The sequence below is a fragment of the Microcaecilia unicolor genome, chromosome 8 (assembly GCF_901765095.1).
Source record: "Microcaecilia unicolor chromosome 8, aMicUni1.1, whole genome shotgun sequence".
NCBI lineage: Eukaryota > Metazoa > Chordata > Amphibia > Gymnophiona > Siphonopidae > Microcaecilia > Microcaecilia unicolor.
Window position 1 is genome coordinate 202,706,968 of NC_044038.1, and position 18,207 is coordinate 202,725,174.

The 18,207-nt window shown below is 43.1% G+C and overlaps 1 protein-coding gene across 6 annotated transcripts in view; it reads right to left on the reverse strand.

Moving 5' to 3' along the window:
* Positions 1–10,195: 10,195 nt before the first annotated feature.
* The window catches only part of OSBPL2 (oxysterol binding protein like 2), a 133,516-nt gene continuing 125,504 nt past the window's right edge, over positions 10,196–18,207 (reverse strand). For all 6 annotated transcript variants that reach the window (XM_030213590.1, XM_030213592.1, XM_030213591.1 and 3 more), the window contains one exon: positions 10,196–16,335. In XM_030213590.1, coding sequence (XP_030069450.1) covers positions 16,233–16,335 — 103 coding nt within the window. In that variant the 3' untranslated portion in view covers positions 10,196–16,232. The remainder of the gene's footprint in view (positions 16,336–18,207) is intronic.

The following is an 18,207-nucleotide window of genomic DNA, read 5'->3' on the forward strand; positions in this document are numbered from 1 at the left end:
AGGATTGGTGACATGGAATGTTGTTACTGTTTCTCCCAGATGGCCAGCCATCTTTTTTTTCAATAGTTTGGCCCGGCCAAATGCCAGAGTTCGCCGGGTTTGAGATGGGCGGTTTTGTTTTTCAGCGTTAATGGAAAAAAAATGTCAGCAATCTCAAACCTGGCCAAAGCCAAGGCATTTGGTCATGGGAGGAGCCAGCATTTGTAGTGCACTGGTCCCCCTGACATGCCAGGACACCAACCGGGCACCCTAGGGGGCACTTCTAAAAATTAAAAAAATATATACAATAGCTCCCAGGTGTATAGCTCCCTTACCTTTATTTATTGCATTTGTATCCCACATTTTCCCACCTTTTTGCGGGCTCAGTGTGGCTTACAATAAGATATGAATAATAGAAATACATTTGTTACAACTTGGTTATGGATTACATTGTGCAGAGTTGTGCGAGACATTCGAATATCATTAGGAATATAACAATGGGACATCAACATAGAAACATTGGAAGGAGACAATGGGAAGCTAAAAGGGCAGTGTTAGACACAAAGACATATGGTGTACATAGTTCCGTGAATAAATGTATGATTGACTGGATTACGGGATGAGGGATCAGAAGTGGATGTATGTTGCATTGATGAACAGTGAGTATGGACTCTATGTGTTTTGGCTCTTTCCGTAAGTTTGTTCAAACAGGTGAGTCTTCAGTAGTTTACGGAAGGAAGCTTGTTCGTTAATCACTCTTAGGTTGCGCGGTAGTGTATTCCAAGACTGCGTGCTCATGTGGGAAAAGGTTGACGCGTGTAGCGTCTTGTATTTCAGGCCCTTGCAAGTGGGGAAGTGGAGGTTGAGGTGTGTTCGGGATGATCTTTTAGCGTTTCTGGGTGGTAGGTCTATTACATCAGACATGTACACTGGGGCTTCGCCGTAAATGATCTTATGGACTAGTGTGCAAACTTTAAAAGTAGCGCGTTCCTTAAGTGGAAGCCAATGTAATTTCTCTCGTAGTGGTTTTGCTCTTTCATATCTTGGTTTTCCGAAGATGAGCCTGGCTGCTGTGTTCTGGGCTGTTTGAAGTTTCCTCAGTATTTGCTCTTTGCAGCCTGCGTATAGTGAGTTGCAGTAATCCAGATGGCTGAGGATGAGGGATTGCACTAGGCTGCGGAAGATGAATCTTGGGAAGAATGGTCTTATCCTTTTCAATTTCCACATGCAGTAGAACATCTTCTTGGTTGTGTTGTTTGCGTGGGTTTCGAGTGTTAGGTGGCGGTTGATAGTGACTCCAAGGATTTTTAGCGTTTCTGAGACTGGGAGGTTTAGGTTTGGTGTGTTTATCGCGTTGAATTCATTTGTGTTGTATTGGGAGGTATCAGGCATTGGGTTTTTTCTGCGTTTAATTTCAGGCGGAATGCATCTGCCCATGTGTTCATGATGTGTAGACTTTGATTGATTTCGTTGGAGATTTCTTTGGTGTCTTGTTTGAATGGGATGTATATTGTCACATCATCGGCGTATATATATGGGTTGAGGTTATGGTTTGATAGGAGTTTTGCTAAAGGGATCATCATTAGGTTGAATATAGTTGGTGAGAGAGGTGATCCTTGTGGGACTCCACATTCAGGTGTCCATGCCTTGGACGTGGTTGAATTTGATGTGACTTGATACGAACGCAGGGTTAGGAACCCCTTGAACCAGCCCCCCAAACCCCACTCCCCACAACTCTACACCACTACCATAGCCATTATGGTGGAAGGGGGGGGCATCTACATGTGGGTACAGTGAGTTTTTTTTTTTTGGGGGGGGGGTTTTGGAGGGCTCAACACTTACTAGCACAAGTATAACAGGTAGGGGGGGATGGGTCTGGTTCCACCTGCCTGAAGTCCACTGCAACCCACCAAAACTGTGCCAGGGACCTGCATACTGCTGTCGTGGAGCTGGGTATGACATTTGAGGCTGGCAAAAAAGGTTTTTGTTTTTATTTTCTTAGTGTGTGTGTGTGTGGGGGGGGGGGGGGTTGGTGACCACTGGAGGAGTACAGGGAGGTTATCCCCCATTCCCTCCGGTGGTCATCTGGTGAGTTGGGGCACCTTTTATTTTCACGACCAAGTCTCAAAAAGGACCAAGTAAAACTGGCAAAATACTGATTAACGCCACTTTCTGTTTTTTTTCCATTATGTGCTGAAGCCGGCCATCTGGTAGCCAAGCCCATGTCCCGCCTTCGCTACGCTGCTGACACACCCTTGAACTTCCACCGGCTCAGTGACAGGAAAGCGGCGATGGTGTCAAAAAAAAAGCAGCTTTCGATCATACCAATTTCGCCGCTTTTGAGAGATCGCCAGACATCTCCCGATTTATGTCAGAAGATGGCCGGCGATCAGTTTCAAAAATAAGCCTGATAGTTGATGATACATTGAAACCCTCTTCTCAGTGTGCAGTGGCAGCTGTGAAAGCAAATAAAATGTTAAGTATTATTAGGAAAGGAATGGAAAACAAAAATGAGGACGATATAATTCCTTTGTGTTGCTCCATGGTGTGACTGCACCTCGAGTATTGTGTTCAATTCTGGTAGCTGCATCTAAAAAAAGATATAGTGGAATTAGAAAAGGTACAGAGAGGGGCGGCAAAAATGATAAAGGAGATGGGACAACTTCCCTATGAGAAAAGGCTAAAGCGGATAGGGCTCTTCAGCTTGGAGAAAAGACAGCTGTGGGGAAATATGATAGAGGTCTATAAAATAATGAGTGGAGTGGAATGGGTAGACATGAATCACTCCTTTACTGTTTTCAAAAATATTGGATTAGGGGGCATGCAATGAAGCTACAACGTAGTAAATTTAAAATGAATCAGAGAAAATATGTTTTCACTCCACATTCAATTAAACTCTAGAATTCAATGCCAAAGAATGTAGTAAAAGCAGTTAGCTTAGCAGAGTTTAAAAAAGGTTTGGATGGCTTCCTAAAGAAAAGTATGGACCATTATTAAAATGGACTTGGGGAAAATCCACTGCTTATTTCTAGAATACAATAACTAGTAGACAAGTTACTCGCTTTAACATCCTCCTTTAATCTCCAACTATGCTCCACCTCCCCCACTCATCAAAATGGTCACTGTCTTCATCTTATCTTCTCCTCCAACTGTTCACCCTCTAGTTTCCTTGCCTCTGATCTTCCCCTCTCTGATCACCATCTTATAACTTTCACACTTAAATCTCCTCCCTCCCAGTCCCGTCCTATCTTATCTAATTTATCTAGGAATCTTCATGGTATTGACCCTTCATCTCTATCCTCCCATGTTTCAAACCTCCTCTTGACTGTAGCACCATCCACGTCTGTCAACGAGGCTGTTTCTTCTTACAACAATATTCTATCATCTGCCTTAGACACTCTTGCACCTTTGATGACCCGCCCAATAAGGCGTACAAAACCCCAACCTCGGCTGATTTCTAATATCCGCTACCTACGTTCTACTACTACTACTAACTACTAACTAGCATTTCTAAAGCGCTACTAGGGTTACGCAGCGCTGTACAATTTAGACATAGAAGGACGGTCCCTGCTCAAAGAGCTTACAATCTAAAAGACAAGAGAACAATCTAAAGACAAGTGAACAATCTAGAGGACGAGTGAACAGTTAATCTGATAGAGTGGATAGATAGGGGCATTCTGTCTATCTAGAGCGGTTAGGCGCCGAAGGCAGCATAGAAGAGGTGAGTTTTAAGCAGAGATTTGAAGATGGGTAGGGAGGGGGCATGGCGTATGGGTAAAGGAAGATTGTTCCAGGCATAGGGTGAAGCAAGGCAGAATGAGCGGAGCCTGGAGTTGGCAGTGGTGGAGAAGGGTACTGAGAGAAGGGCTTTGTCCTGTGAGCGGAGGTTACGGGCGGGAACATAGGGGGAGATGAGGGTGGAGAGGTAGTGAGGAGCCGCAGACTGAGTGCACTTGTAGGTAAGGAGGAGGAGCTTGAATTGTATGCGATATCTGATTGGAAGCCAATGAAGTGACTTGAGGAGAGGGGTGATATGAGTATATCGGTTTTGGCGGAATATAAGACGTGCAGCAGCTTACTGAACTGATTGAAGGGGGAATAGATGGCTGAGTGGGAGGCCGGTGAGGAGTAAGTTGCAGTAATCAAGGCGAGAGGTAATGAGAGCGTGGACGAGAGTTCTGGTGGTGTGCTCAGAGAGGAAAGGGCAAATTTTGCTGATGTTGAAGAGGAAGAAGCGACAGGTCTTGGCAGTCTTGTACGTTCTTGTACCCGCTCCGCCGAACGCCTCTGGCGGAAATCTCGGGCCCTTGCTGATTTCTTACACTTTAAGTTCATGCTGACCTCCTTCCAATCTGCTCTTTTACGCACCAAACAGGATTATTATATCCAACTGACTAACTCTCTTGGCTCTAACCCTCGACTTCTCTTCACCACATTGAACTCTCTCCTCAAGGTGCCCCCTCCCCCAACTCCCCCTTCATTATCTCCTCAGACCCTTGCTGAATTCTTTCACGACAAGGTTCAAAAGATAAACCTTGCATTCTCTACCTCGCCACCTCTCCCTCCACTAGTCCGTTCCCCTCTCTCTCCTTCCCCTCATTCCCTTTCCTCCTTTCCTACTATTGAGGAAACGACTACTCCTTTCTTCCTCAAAATGTACCACGTGTTCCTCTGATCCCATTCCCACCCACCTTAATGCCATCTCTCCTGCTCTTATTCCTTTTATCTGTCACATTCTCAACCTCTCACTTTCCACTGCGACTGTCCCTGCTGCCTTTAAACATGCTGTGGTCACACCTCTCCTTAAGAAGCCGTCACTCGACCCTACTTGTCCCTCTAATTACCGACCCATCTCCCTCCTTCCCTTTCTCTCCAAATTACTTGAGCATGCTGTTCACCGCCGCTGCCTTGATTTTGTCTCCTCACTTGCTATTCTTGACCCACTACAATCTGGTTTTTGCCCTCTCCACTCAACCGAAACTGCACTTACTAAAGTCTCCAATGACCTATTACTGGCTAAATCCAGAGGTCAATATTCCATCCTCATTCTTCTTGATATTTCCGCTGCTTTTGACACGGTCAATCACAGCATACTTCTCGATACCCTGTCCTCACTTGGATTCCAGGGCTCTGTCCTTTCCTGGTTCTCTTCCTACCTCTCCCTCCGCACCTTTAGTGTTCACGCTGGTGGATCCTCTTCTACTTCTATCCCTCTGCCTGTCGGCGTACCTCAGGGTTCTGTTCTTGGTCCCCTCCTCTTTTCTATCTACACTTCTTCCCTTGGTTCATTAATCTCATCCCATGGCTTTTCCTACCATCTCCATGCTGATGACTCCCAAATCTACCAAAGTTTCAGCATGCTTGTCTGACATTGTTGTCTGGATGTCTCAACGCCACCCGAAATTAAATATGACCAAAACCGAGCTTCTCATTCCCCCCCCCCCCCAACCCACCTCCCTGCTCCCCCCATTTTCTATTTCTGTTGATGGCTCTCTCATTCTCCCTGTCTCCTCAGCTCGAAACGTTGGGGTTATCTTTGACTCTTCTCTCTCCTTCTCTGCTCATATCCAGCAGATCGCCAAGACCTGTCGTTTCTTTCTTTACAACATCCGTAAAATCCGCCCCTTTCTTTCTGAGCACTCTACCAAAACCCTCATCCACACCCTTTTCACCTCTCGTTTGGACTACTGCAATCTGCTTCTTGCTGGCCTTCCACTTAGTCACCTCTCCCCTCTCCAGTCGGTTCAAAACTGTGCTGCCAGTCTCGTCTTCCGTCATGGTCGCTTTACTCATACTACCCCTCTCCTCAAGTCGCTTCACTAGCTCCCTATCCGTTTTTGCATCCTATTCAAACTTCTTCTACTAACCTGTAAATGTACTCACTCTGCTGCTCCCCAGTATCTCTCCACACTCGTCCTTCCCTACTCCGTTCCCTGGATAAATCCTTATTTGTTCCCTTCTCCGCTACTGCCAACTCCAGACTTTGCGCCTTCGGTCTTGCTGCGCCCTATGCCTGGAATAGACTTCCTGAGCCCCTACGTCTTGCCCCATACTTGACCATCTTTAAATCTAGATTGAAAGCCCACCTCTTTACATTGCTTTTGACTCGTAACCACTTGTATCCACTCGCCTCCACCTACCCTCCTCTTTCCTCTACACATTAATTGATTTGTTTGCTTTATTTTTTGTCTACTCGATTGTAAGCTCTTTGAGCAGGGACTTTCTTCTATGTTTGTGCAGCGCTGCGTACGCTTTGTAGCGCTATAGAAATGCTAAATAGTAGTAGTAGTAGTAGCATACAGCTACTGTGTTGTAGGGAAAGTCTCATACAGTCCTCAGGGTTATTTGTATCACCTTTCTCTGTAACCCCCTTGGTTTTACGACACTTATAATCATCGACAGTCCCTTCCCTCCAACCTCAATTTTGTTATGGGTGTTTAATGCCTTGTTTTCTTTTTTTCTTCTTTCGTTATCTATACACTGTATTGTTTAGGAGGTGTCACCTTAATCATATCAACATCCCAGCATACACATTGTGAACTTTTGTGATGAGTATTTATGGCTGGGCTGCATTTACAGTGGGGGAAATAAGTATTTGATCCCTTGCTGATTTTGTAAGTTTGCCCACTGACAAAGACATGAGCAGCCCATAATTGAAGGGTAGGTTATTGGTAACAGTGAGAGATAGCACATCACAAATTAAATCCGGAAAATCACATTGTGGAAAGTATATGAATTTATTTGCATTCTGCAGAGGGAAATAAGTATTTGATCCCCCACCAACCAGTAAGAGATCTGGCCCCTACAGACCAGGTAGATGCTCCAAATCAACTCGTTACCTGCATGACAGACAGCTGTCGGCAATGGTCGCCTGTATGAAAGACACCTGTCCACAGACTCAGTGAATCAGTCAGACTCTAACCTCTACAAAATGGCCAAGAGCAAGGAGCTGTCTAAGGATGTCAGGGACAAGATCATACACCTGCACAAGGCTGGAATGGGCTACAAAACCATCAGTAAGACGCTGGGCGAGAAGGAGACAACTGTTGGTGCCATAGTAAGAAAATGGAAGAAGTACAAAATGACTGTCAATCGACAAAGATCTGGGGCTCCACGCAAAATCTCACCTCGTGGGGTATCCTTGATCATGAGGAAGGTTAGAAATCAGCCTACAACTACAAGGGGGGAACTTGTCAATGATCTCAAGGCAGCTGGGACCACTGTCACCACGAAAACCATTGGTAACACATTACGACATAACGGATTGCAATCCTGCAGTGCCCGCAAGGTCCCCCTGCTCCGGAAGGCACATGTGACGGCCCGTCTGAAGTTTGCCAGTGAACACCTGGATGATGCCGAGAGTGATTGGGAGAAGGTGCTGTGGTCAGATGAGACAAAAATTGAGCTCTTTGGCATGAACTCAACTCGCCGTGTTTGGAGGAAGAGAAATGCTGCCTATGACCCAAAGAACACCGTCCCCACTGTCAAGCATGGAGGTGGAAATGTTATGTTTTGGGGGTGTTTCTCTGCTAAGGGCACAGGACTACTTCACCGATCTCATGGGAGAATGGATGGGGCCATGTACCGTACAATTCTGAGTGACAACCTCCTTCCCTCCGCCAGGGCCTTAAAAATGGGTCGTGGCTGGGTCTTCCAGCACGACAATGACCCAAAACATACAGCCAAGGCAACAAAGGAGTGGCTCAGGAAGAAGCACATTAGGGTCATGGAGTGGCCTAGCCAGTCACCAGACCTTAATCCCATTGAAAACTTATGGAGGGAGCTGAAGCTGCGAGTTGCCAAGCGACAGCCCAGAACTCTTAATGATTTAGAGATGATCTGCAAAGAGGAGTGGACCAAAATTCCTCCTGACATGTGTGCAAACCTCATCATCAACTACAGAAGACGTCTGACCGCTGTGCTTGCCAACAAGGGTTTTTGCCACCAAGTATTAGGTCTTGTTTGCCAGAGGGATTAAATACTTATTTCCCTCTGCAGAATGCAAATAAATTCATATACTTTCCACAATGTGATTTTCCGGATTTAATTTGTGATGTGCTATCTCTCACTGTTACCAATAACCTACCCTTCAATTATGGGCTGCTCATGTCTTTGTCAGTGGGCAAACTTACAAAATCAGCAAGGGATCAAATACTTATTTCCCCCACTGTATATACGGTGTTAAATCTTTACTTAACTTAAATCTCCAGGTGCTTGTGTTGCCCCGACAGGTGCCTGTTTCAGTCGACGTGGCTTTCTCAAGGGTACCAACTACACACTGGTCCTTACCACCGAACAGCCTGCCCTTCCTTATGCGGGTATCTAACATCTAAACATGGCAATCTTAAATAGGGTGGTAAGTGAGATATCTGTTCCTGTACGCCAGTAGTGTGATATGAACAACCGCACTGATGGCTGTTATATTGTTTCATTCCATTCCATTCCAGGACCAGTGTGTAGTTGGTACCCTTGAGAAAGCCACGTCGAGCGAAAACAGGCACCTGTCGGGGCAACACGAGCACCTGGAGATTTAAGTTAAGTAAAGATTTAACACCGTATATAAATGCAGCCCAGCCGTAAATACTCAGCACAAAAGTTCACAAAGTGTATGCTGGGATGTTGATATGATTAAGGTGACACCTCCTAAACAATACAGTGTATAGATAACGAAAAAAGAAAAAAAGAAAGCAAGGCATTAAACACCCATAACAAAATTGAGGTTGGAGGAAGGGACTGTCGATGATTATAAGTGTCATAAAACCAAGGGGGTTACTGAGAAAGGTGATACAAATAACCCTGACGACTGGATGAGACTTTCCCTACAACACAGTAGCTGTACGCATTGCATGTCTACTAGTTATTGTATTGTATATTCCGTGTACTTAAGTAGAACATTGCTATTAGATTTTGACAGTATTTCTAGAATAAGCAGCATAAAACATATTGTACTGTTTTGGGATCTTCCTGCTCCCCCCCCCCCCCCCCCCCCCCCCCCCACCGGTACATCATGTCTCTCTTCCTCTTTCATGCCCCCTTCCCCTGTGGTCCAGCATCTCTCCCTCTCACCTCCACTCCAAGTCAAACATTCCTTCCTCCCAGCCTAGCATCTCTCAGTCTCTCAAACCCAACCCTGTCTTCAAAACTAGTCTTTAGCAATAGAGGTCACTGGCAGCAGCAAAGATTCACACTGCCTGCAACCAGCTTCTGAGCCTTCCTCTGTGTCCAAGTCAGCTACAGCCACCAACATACAGAGCTCGCACTCTTTTCAGACTACATGCCAGCCAGCATATGTTATTCTCAAGGGCAGTGTGTAGACAACACCGGCTTCTTTTAAACACTGCAAACACAGAACTTCCGCAAAAAATGCAGACTGTCAGTTTATCCACCATGAAGATATGCACAATAAATTTACAGGTAGTGGCAACTTCATTTATGCAAAATTTCTCATGCATATTCACTAGTTTAAGTAATGCTTTCTTTTACTTAAAAATTTGGGCACCATACCTAAAGAAATCTTTCAAAGTAAAGGGAGAAGGTGTGGCACGCAAGTTGTTTTACCATGTTTAACTTTAGAGAAAGAGTATCAGGGTATCCAGTGTATCACATTGCTTTTGAAGCTCTTCTTACAGTGCCCCCTAACCAGTCACATTTTCAGGAAAAAGATTTGCATGCAATAGAGAGAAGGTGCAGCCCAATCTCTCATTTGCATATTCATTCTGGGGATCCTGAAAACTCATTGGCTAAGGTGTGCTTCAGAAATCCTGTTCAAACTGCCAGGGGCTCATTGAAAAAAAAAAATCACACACAAAAGGACTGTTCTTTATTTCAATTTACTTTTGAACATTTATATTCACAAACTTATACAGACTTTAAAAGCAAAATAGGGTCAATTTCATGATAGTAATACAGAGAAATAGTGACAATTATTAAATATTATAAAAATAAATCCATTTCACAAAACATTTTATCATGCAACATCAATAAGGCAAAAAAGCTTTTGTAAAGAATCAACTGGAATATAGCAAATGAAAAAGGCGAAGAAAGCAGCATAAAAATTCTAGATCAGTGTACTTGAGTTCAGTAAAATAAGTACAACTAAACTGTCTTTATTCATGCTATTAAAAAAACAGTTCATATTTAGTATTGGATCCATTGGCTTTACATAATTTAAATATTGCTTTCTTACACAACTGACCTCAACCATGTATGAATGGGGTTTTTTTTACATACACAAAGACAAAAAAAAAAACCTAGGCAAGAGATGTAGTGATCAAGTTAAACCAAATAATATGGATTTTGGATGTTCGTAGGATGTAAGGGAAGAGTACCATTAGCACAGCAAAGAGGAAAGAGAAGATACACTGAAGCCTGGGATCAAATGCACAGGAAGGTGTTTTATAATTAATGCTTACTAGTTACACGGCCTGTGCAGGTAGCCCCTGCCCCTTATTTTGTGTCTAAGAAAAATGGTTTCTATGTAGACCCATCACTTGCAAATCATCACAGACTAGCAGGATCGTCTTCATTTACAGTGTAAACTGCTCTTCAAACCTGTATGGACTCAATGAAATATGCAGTGTTTTCAAAATATCCAAAAAACAAACAAAATCTGAAGTGCTAAAAGCATTTTTCCTCACTTGTGCAATTTTCTCTAAAAAATTTCCTGCTGGATTTAAAAGGTTTCTCTGCAAAACTCAAGCACGGAATGGCCACCTGAGAAGCAGTGAAAACCCATGTTCACCAGAAGCTTAAGTCTTTCAGTATGGAATTAATATTTTGACATGCATCCTGCCAATAACTTCGAAAGAGGCAGTTTAAAAAAATGACTTTTCAACATATCCTTTTCTTTGTTTCATTTTGGAATCAAAACAAGAATGAAAAAGTTTCCATTGAGTTTACCCTCCCTCCCTTATGGGTAGGTTCTGTTGTGCTTTTTGTCATCAGACAATGTAAGCACACATTTAATAACAAACATTATGGGGTCCTTTTACTAAGCTGCGGGGAAAAAGGCCCTGCAGTAGTGGTGGGGGCTATTTTTCCCACGTGCCAGGGCCCCCCCCCCCCCCCAAATAAAGATGACCATGCGGTAAGGATAACGCTCACCGAGTGGCGATGCAGCGGGGAGCACTTACCGCCACCTATTGAGGTAGTGGTAAGGTATCCTGTGGTAACCGGGCAGCGCACGACAATGCCTGATTACCGCCGGGTTAGTGCCACGCTACTATAGGAAAACAAAATTCCAGAGCGCTAGAAATGGCACATGTTCCAGATCAGCGAGCAGTAAGCCCACAATGGGCTTACCGCCACTTTGTAAACGACCCCTATATGCACTAAGTCAAAAAATGATCTAAGATGGGAAGAGAGCAGTTCAAAATGGGCAAACCTCTTTCTAAGCTGCACCAGGAATAATCAAACACACTAATCTAAAATGCTGTTTTGTGGACTCATAGAAGACTCCAAGAACAAACTCAGGTTCCAGATGCTCCAGAGATCAACTAGCTAGAATTTTCACATTTATAAGGGTTCTCGTTATCCTCTCCCAAGTTTTTCTCCTGTGACAACTCAAATTTCAAAAAGCATGCAAAAGCCTCTAACCACTTTTCAATACACAATAAATCATATCACCCGTATCCTACAGTTCACCAAAACTGCTTCATTTGTTTCAGTGAGATATTGCACAAGTCCTTGAATTAAAAACTAGTCTCAAATGTCATAAAAACCAGAAACAAAAACATTTTCACCCTTCCTGCACACTCTCATTGGATTAAACAAAGTATTGCAAACCTTGTTGTTCACCTAGCTAAATACCTTCCCCTTAAAGCAAACTTGGGGATTTAAATTCATATATTTGCAAAAGGGAAGTGACACTACCAACCCCCAGGATGCACAGGTGCACACGCTTCCTGGAAAAAAAAGAGTACCAAGTAGCCAGCCAGCTGGGTCAATGCATCACTTTCTTGCTACTGCCCAGTAAATACCAATCCTCAAAGAAATGCCAGAGGCACAACACCGGTTACTTTGCTCCAAAGGAGCAGCACTAGCCGAACCCATCAATACGTTAACATACTTATGTATGGCTTCTTCCTTTGGTTTAATTACTAAGTCTCATTTCCTAATATATTTTATGCATTTATTTTACAATAAAAAGAGCATACTTTTTATGATAGCTATGCCTCTGGGTTTTTTTTTTAAGTCATTGCCATCCCTCCTCAGCCATTCATACTAGAATTTCTACTGATGTGGTCAGCGCAGTACTGTGCAGGAGTCTGATCCAGTTCGTTTACATTCATAATGGTGAGAGCAGGCTAGCAGGAAGAGATTTCACAAGCTTTAAATACTACTTATAGGAACCTTGTTTGTGCTGCTGTGGAACTTTAAACACAGGCTTCTGTTATTGCTGTTTTAAAGGATCAGCTGGTAAGAATTCTCTACAGGACCATATCACTGCAAATATACCTTCACCCTAAGTAAACGAAATAACATTCACAAACTACCTTAAAAATAACTGCAGTTTCTACACACCATATTCCTGGACTTTTAAAAGGCTCCTCAAAAGTGTCCAATAGTTCACACATTGGAAAGCTTCCATAGTCCCTATGCACATGATAAATATTAGTTTAACAGACCAAGCTGGTATTCCTTTCCCCTAAATTTTGCTTTGGACATGCCCTGCTAAATCAAGGATACAGGTTTTAAGTCTTTCAGATTATATTTGTGCTGTAACAGTCACTAAGTGACCCTTTTACTAAAGCTTAATGAGGCCAAATGCTAAGAAGCCCATAGGAATAAAATTGGCTTCTTAGCATTTAGTGTGTACTAATTCCATTAGAGCACTCTAAGCTTAATAAAAGAGCCCCTCAATGTATAAATCTGAACTGGAGGATGCTTCATATGGCAACCCTGGACAAATGAAGCATCACTTGTTTATAAAGGCTACTTGGTAGCTCCCTGCTTCAAGAACCACAGGGTTTGTTTGTGTGTGTGTGTGTGTTTTATTATTTTTATTATTGTTTGGTAAGACCCTCACAGATTCATGCTGTTCCAAACAAATTCACATTGCAAAACTGAACTCATGTCCATTCTTAGCACAGACGTCCCAAGAAGGAAGGTAACTAGCATACAGAAGAGACAACCAGCCCCTACTTTGCTCTCAACATACTACACAAGGAACAGACCATCTTCCACTGCAGTGACACGAGTCTTTTCTCCACTTATCAGTGGAGGACCCTGCGACCATGATGCTGCTGAAGTCTGTATTGTTAAAATAAAGGTACATGTAGTTCACCCCTGGCCTTCCGGAAGAGGGGAAAAAAAAGTGAAATGTGCCTGAAGGAGGACAGTCGACTGTTGTAGTGGAAGTTCCCCCCCCCCCCCCCCCCCCCCCCCCGCATATGTCTATCTTGTAACTACTTCTTAACCTACAGAAAATGCCCTCTATAAGCAAATCATTTATTTTCTGGATAGAAGCAGCTGCAAATAACCATTAGGAAGAGCTCTACAAGACAAACACATATGATTATATATATTCCTCACTAGCTATGTGCAGATTCTTTGCCAGTACAACAGAATATAACTTATCCATCATATGATTTTCACATCAAAGCAAATAACCATATTCTTATCATTAAAATAGAACTTTCCTAGACATACTTAATTTTTTTTTATTACATTTGAAAATGAAAATTCCTTTCTATTTAAAATTATGAAAACTAAACACAACTATCTTACATCAGGAATCACACCGAGATACTACTGCACGAGACCTCTAATAAAAAAAAATGAGAGGGGTTTCCACTAGCAATTGCACAGAAATCTTACTCCTCTCCAAACAAATCTGCAGTTTTCAGCATTAAAGGAGGATGTGTTGAGCTCTTGTGCCTCAAAGTCAGATGTAGCCTGATTTCTGGAAGGCTTTCCTCATTATTAGGGATCCATGATGGGATTTTTATGTAGGATACGAGGACAACTCTACATGAGTCCTAAAGAGTAAGGTAATGAATGGATAAGGGAAATGGCCATCTGCCAGTACAAAGAAGTCAACTTATTTCATACTTGAAAGCATCTTTGAAGAATACAGAGTTATAAAGAAATCCCAACAACATGCAATCTATACACTGTGCTTTAGATATTACCTTTAGTAACAGAGTTCCACAAAATAACTTCTTCCTGGAAAATAAATATTCTCTGTGACCTAACTGTGGCCCTAGTTATACTAGGAAGGTCTGCTCTTTTACTAAACCATTAATAGAGTTTTTAGTCGGATACGATATTAGATAAAATATACAATATAGCTATTTTATTTAAAAAATTATGTTCGTCCTATAATAGATGCAACCTCCAAGTATCCCCCTTCTTCTGGGAACTAATATAATGAGATACTTTTCAGTGATAAATTGTGGGATTTTCAGATCGGATACATTTACACAGATAAGCAACATTTTCACTTATTTCTGTAACAAGCTCGGGTGTCTTGGCTACAAGCTCTACTATACATACAAGGCTTAGTGACAGCAGCATTGAAAGCCGTACTACAAACAGGGAATGGGATGGGACAGGTCAGGTAACTGTATCCAGCTAGGTGCTGCACATTGGCTATGGAATATCAATTACTTGGAGAAATCAAGATAGATCTGTCAACAAAAAAGGCATCAGCCAATTTGGAAGAAGTTACTTCTCTTCCAACTCTGCAAAAACTGAGCAAAACAGATCTCTAAACTGCCATCTAAACATTTGAACATGATGACTAAAAGGTGAACCAGATTGTGGATGGTGAAAAAGGTACCTCTTCATATGACAAAGTAACTAATTTAATTTCTATCACCACTAAAGTCAAAAGATTGACTTTAACACAAGAGTAGAACTAAGCAATATAGCCACTTCCTGTTTCTATTGGCAACAGAGCCTTACCAGAGATTTTGCAAAAATGTATTCTGGACTTTATACCTAATTTTTCAAGCCAAGACACACAGTGCCCAGCCTCTCCCTTCCCTTAATCCCAACACAAAAGGGCCTTAGCTCAGAACCTCAATTTCTATAAAATTATCTACATATATGTACAATAAATTGATACGTAGTTCAAAAGGTCTAACATTATATGGCTTTGAAATTTTTATGCAAGTTGAGAATCCATTTGATGGCTGACCGCTCATGCTTAACAGAAAAGTTGCAGGTAGCACTACTTTTCATAAAACACTTGCTAAAAGCATTGTAATTAGTTTTATAAGCAGATTTCTGCTTTTCCTTAACATTTGTTTCTGAGTTCACAAATCACAACCCACTGTTACACCCCAGCAAAATGCCCCTGAAAAGATGTTGCTAGAGAAAGGACAAGTGCAAAGAAGGATGGTTCATTTGATGAGGTACACACCACTCAACACTGGAAGAATGAAGCCTAAGCACACAAGTTTAGCCGAGAGGGCAACTTAGAAAAAAATGCAGCATGGGAGGAGACACCTCCCTTTTCAACAATACACACAAGTAGCAATTTGGGGCATTTCTCACAGTAGCTGGGGCTACCGCTTACCTACTTCTAGAGCACGCTCCATATTTTAAAAAGTAGGTTTGATTGTGGACATCAGGTGTGTAGTTGTGGAACCCATCTCCCCCATTAGTTACGTTGTATATCACAGTGCACAAGATTGACACACAAGTTTAAAATCTAAGAGTTTTTGTAGCTGCTGAGGCAGCACCCCAAAAGTGCAGCACCCCTTGTTTATTGGAAGGTCTTGCATTTCGGTGAACTAGTCAGAAGTCCCTGAACGCCAGATGTTTGAAGCTTCCCCCAATTTCACCTGAAGCATGTTTTGGCTTTTTCATCTTCTCTGGGGGAAAGGAGGGACTTGCTCTCCAGGCCAGTTTGTAGTGCACTTGCAACTGTTGGAATGCACAACAGAAAAATCTTCCTTACTGCTGCACGTATCAGACACACACAGATCCACCGTGACATGCGCCCCTTCATTTCATGTCAAACCGTTAAGGGGCTACAGCACTCTGGCTGGCAGAGAAAAGGAAAACATGGAAGGAAAGAAAGAAATTAGAAGTCTTTTTGTCTTAAATTTTGGGAAAACATGATGGTTCTAAGCACCGCTTTTGGAAACCTATGTAACAGCTTCTTTTGGAAATCAAGAAATTAATGGACAAATCAATTCCCTGATTGAGGAACAAATGCCACTTTCATTACACCCGACTTCACAAAAACAGAGGATGGAATCTCTTGTCCAGATGGAGATGAACTGGTAGGTCCAAGGGGTTTTTCAGTATATGTCAGGACAATCTGAGAAATTTCTATCAAAGTAGCCCCCTGAATATAGCCAGTCAGCAGTCCCAGTGTAGGGGTTATTGCCTTGACGAAACCACCTGAAAAGAAAACAAAATTAGAAATTGATATGTCTGATAAAATCCCAGCTCTGCATTTATACTGAACGAACACTAAAGGCTCAGCTTACTCTCCAGGATTAAAGAAGTTCTTTGACTTTTTACTTCCTTATGGTGTCCGAGGGCTAAAAAGGGAAGCCTCCTTTACAAGGAAAATGTTTAGTGTTTCTCCTGAACAGCAGGGGGCGTGACCACCAATCATCTCCCCAGGGGCGACATGTGCTTGACTCTACCAGTTCCTCTGGCCAAAAGACCAGCATCCACGTGTCCTGTGCTACAGCACAACCAACAATTTACAAAATACGCCTTTAAATATACTATAAACTCTGCATGGACTTGCAAATTTAGTCACAGACATTTTTAATCTCTACAGTGAGATTACTGCATAATGAGCAGTGCTTTTTTTGTAGAAAAAAAGGTGCCGGTACTCATTGTGGGCGGGGTCACCACACATGGCACCGCCCCTATTATAGCCACACCCACATTAGCCACACCCCTTATACCAGCCATGGCGCATATAAACAGACATCATTGAAAATATTATACTAGTATAGGAGAAAAAATAATGTGATTTTTTTTTCATTATAAATAATTTCTGTAAGCTGTTACAGCTCCAGTATACCCAGTGCAAAATAAGACAAATTCCAAACACTAAAATGAAATAAAATGATTTTTTTCTACCTTTGTTGTCTGGTGACTTTGTTTTTCTATCCATATTGGTCCCAGTCTCTGATTCTGCTGCTCTCTATCTGTTCTCTTAACTCCGTTTCCAGGGCTTTCTTTCCATTTATTTCTTTACTTTCCTCCTTTCTTCTTCTTTTGTTGCCCTGCATCCATAAGTAAAAGCTGGGTCCTCCTCCATGGAATTGACTGGAGGAGGTATAAGATGTATCTAGCTTTTGCCTATTTTCTCCATCCATGTGCAGTTTTTCTCCTCTTCCCTTCCCTCATCTCCATCCATGCGCATCTTCTTTTTTCTTTCCTCCCCTCCATTCATGTCCAGCACTTCTCCTCTCTCTTCCCCTCCATCCATGTCCAGCATTTCTCATCTCTCTTCCCTCCTCTGTATCCATATCAAGCAATAATTCTCTCTCCCCTCTCCTCCATCCAAGTCAGCATTTCTCCTCTCTCCTAGCCAACTCCTCCATCCATCCATGTCCAGCAATTCTCTATCTCCTGCTCTCCTCTCCATCCATTTCTAGCATTTCTCCTCTCTCCCCTCTCATCCATGTCCAGCAATTCTCTTTTCCCTGTCCTCCCCTCCCTCTCCAGCGATTCTCCTCTCTCCCCTCCATGTCCAGCAATTCTCTCTTCCCTGTCCTCCCCTCCCAGCGATTCTCCTCTCTCCCCTCCATGTCCAGAAATTCTCTCTTCCCTGTCCTCCCCTCCCCGTCCAGCGATTCTCCTCTCTCCACTCCATGTCCAGAAATTCTCTCTTCCCTGTCCTCCCCTCCCCGTCCAGCGATTCTCCTCTCTCCCCTCCATGTCCAGAAATTCTCTCTTCCCTGTTCTCCCCTCCCCATCCAGCGATTCTCCTCTCTCCCCTCCATGTCCAGAAATTCTATCTTCCCTGCCCTCCCCTCCATGTCCAGCAATTACCTCATCCCTGCCCTCCCATCAATGTCCAGCAATTCTCTCTCCCCTGCCCTTCCCATGTCCAGCAATTCTCTCTCCCCTGTCCTTCCCTCCCATCCCATGTCCAGCAATTCTCTCTCCCTTGCCCTTCCCTCCATCCCATCCTATGTCCAGCAATTCTCTCTCCCTTGCCCTTCCCTCCCATCCCATGTCCAGCAATTCTCTCTCCCTTGCCCTTCCCTCCCATCCCATCCTATGTCCAGCAATTCTCTCTCCCCT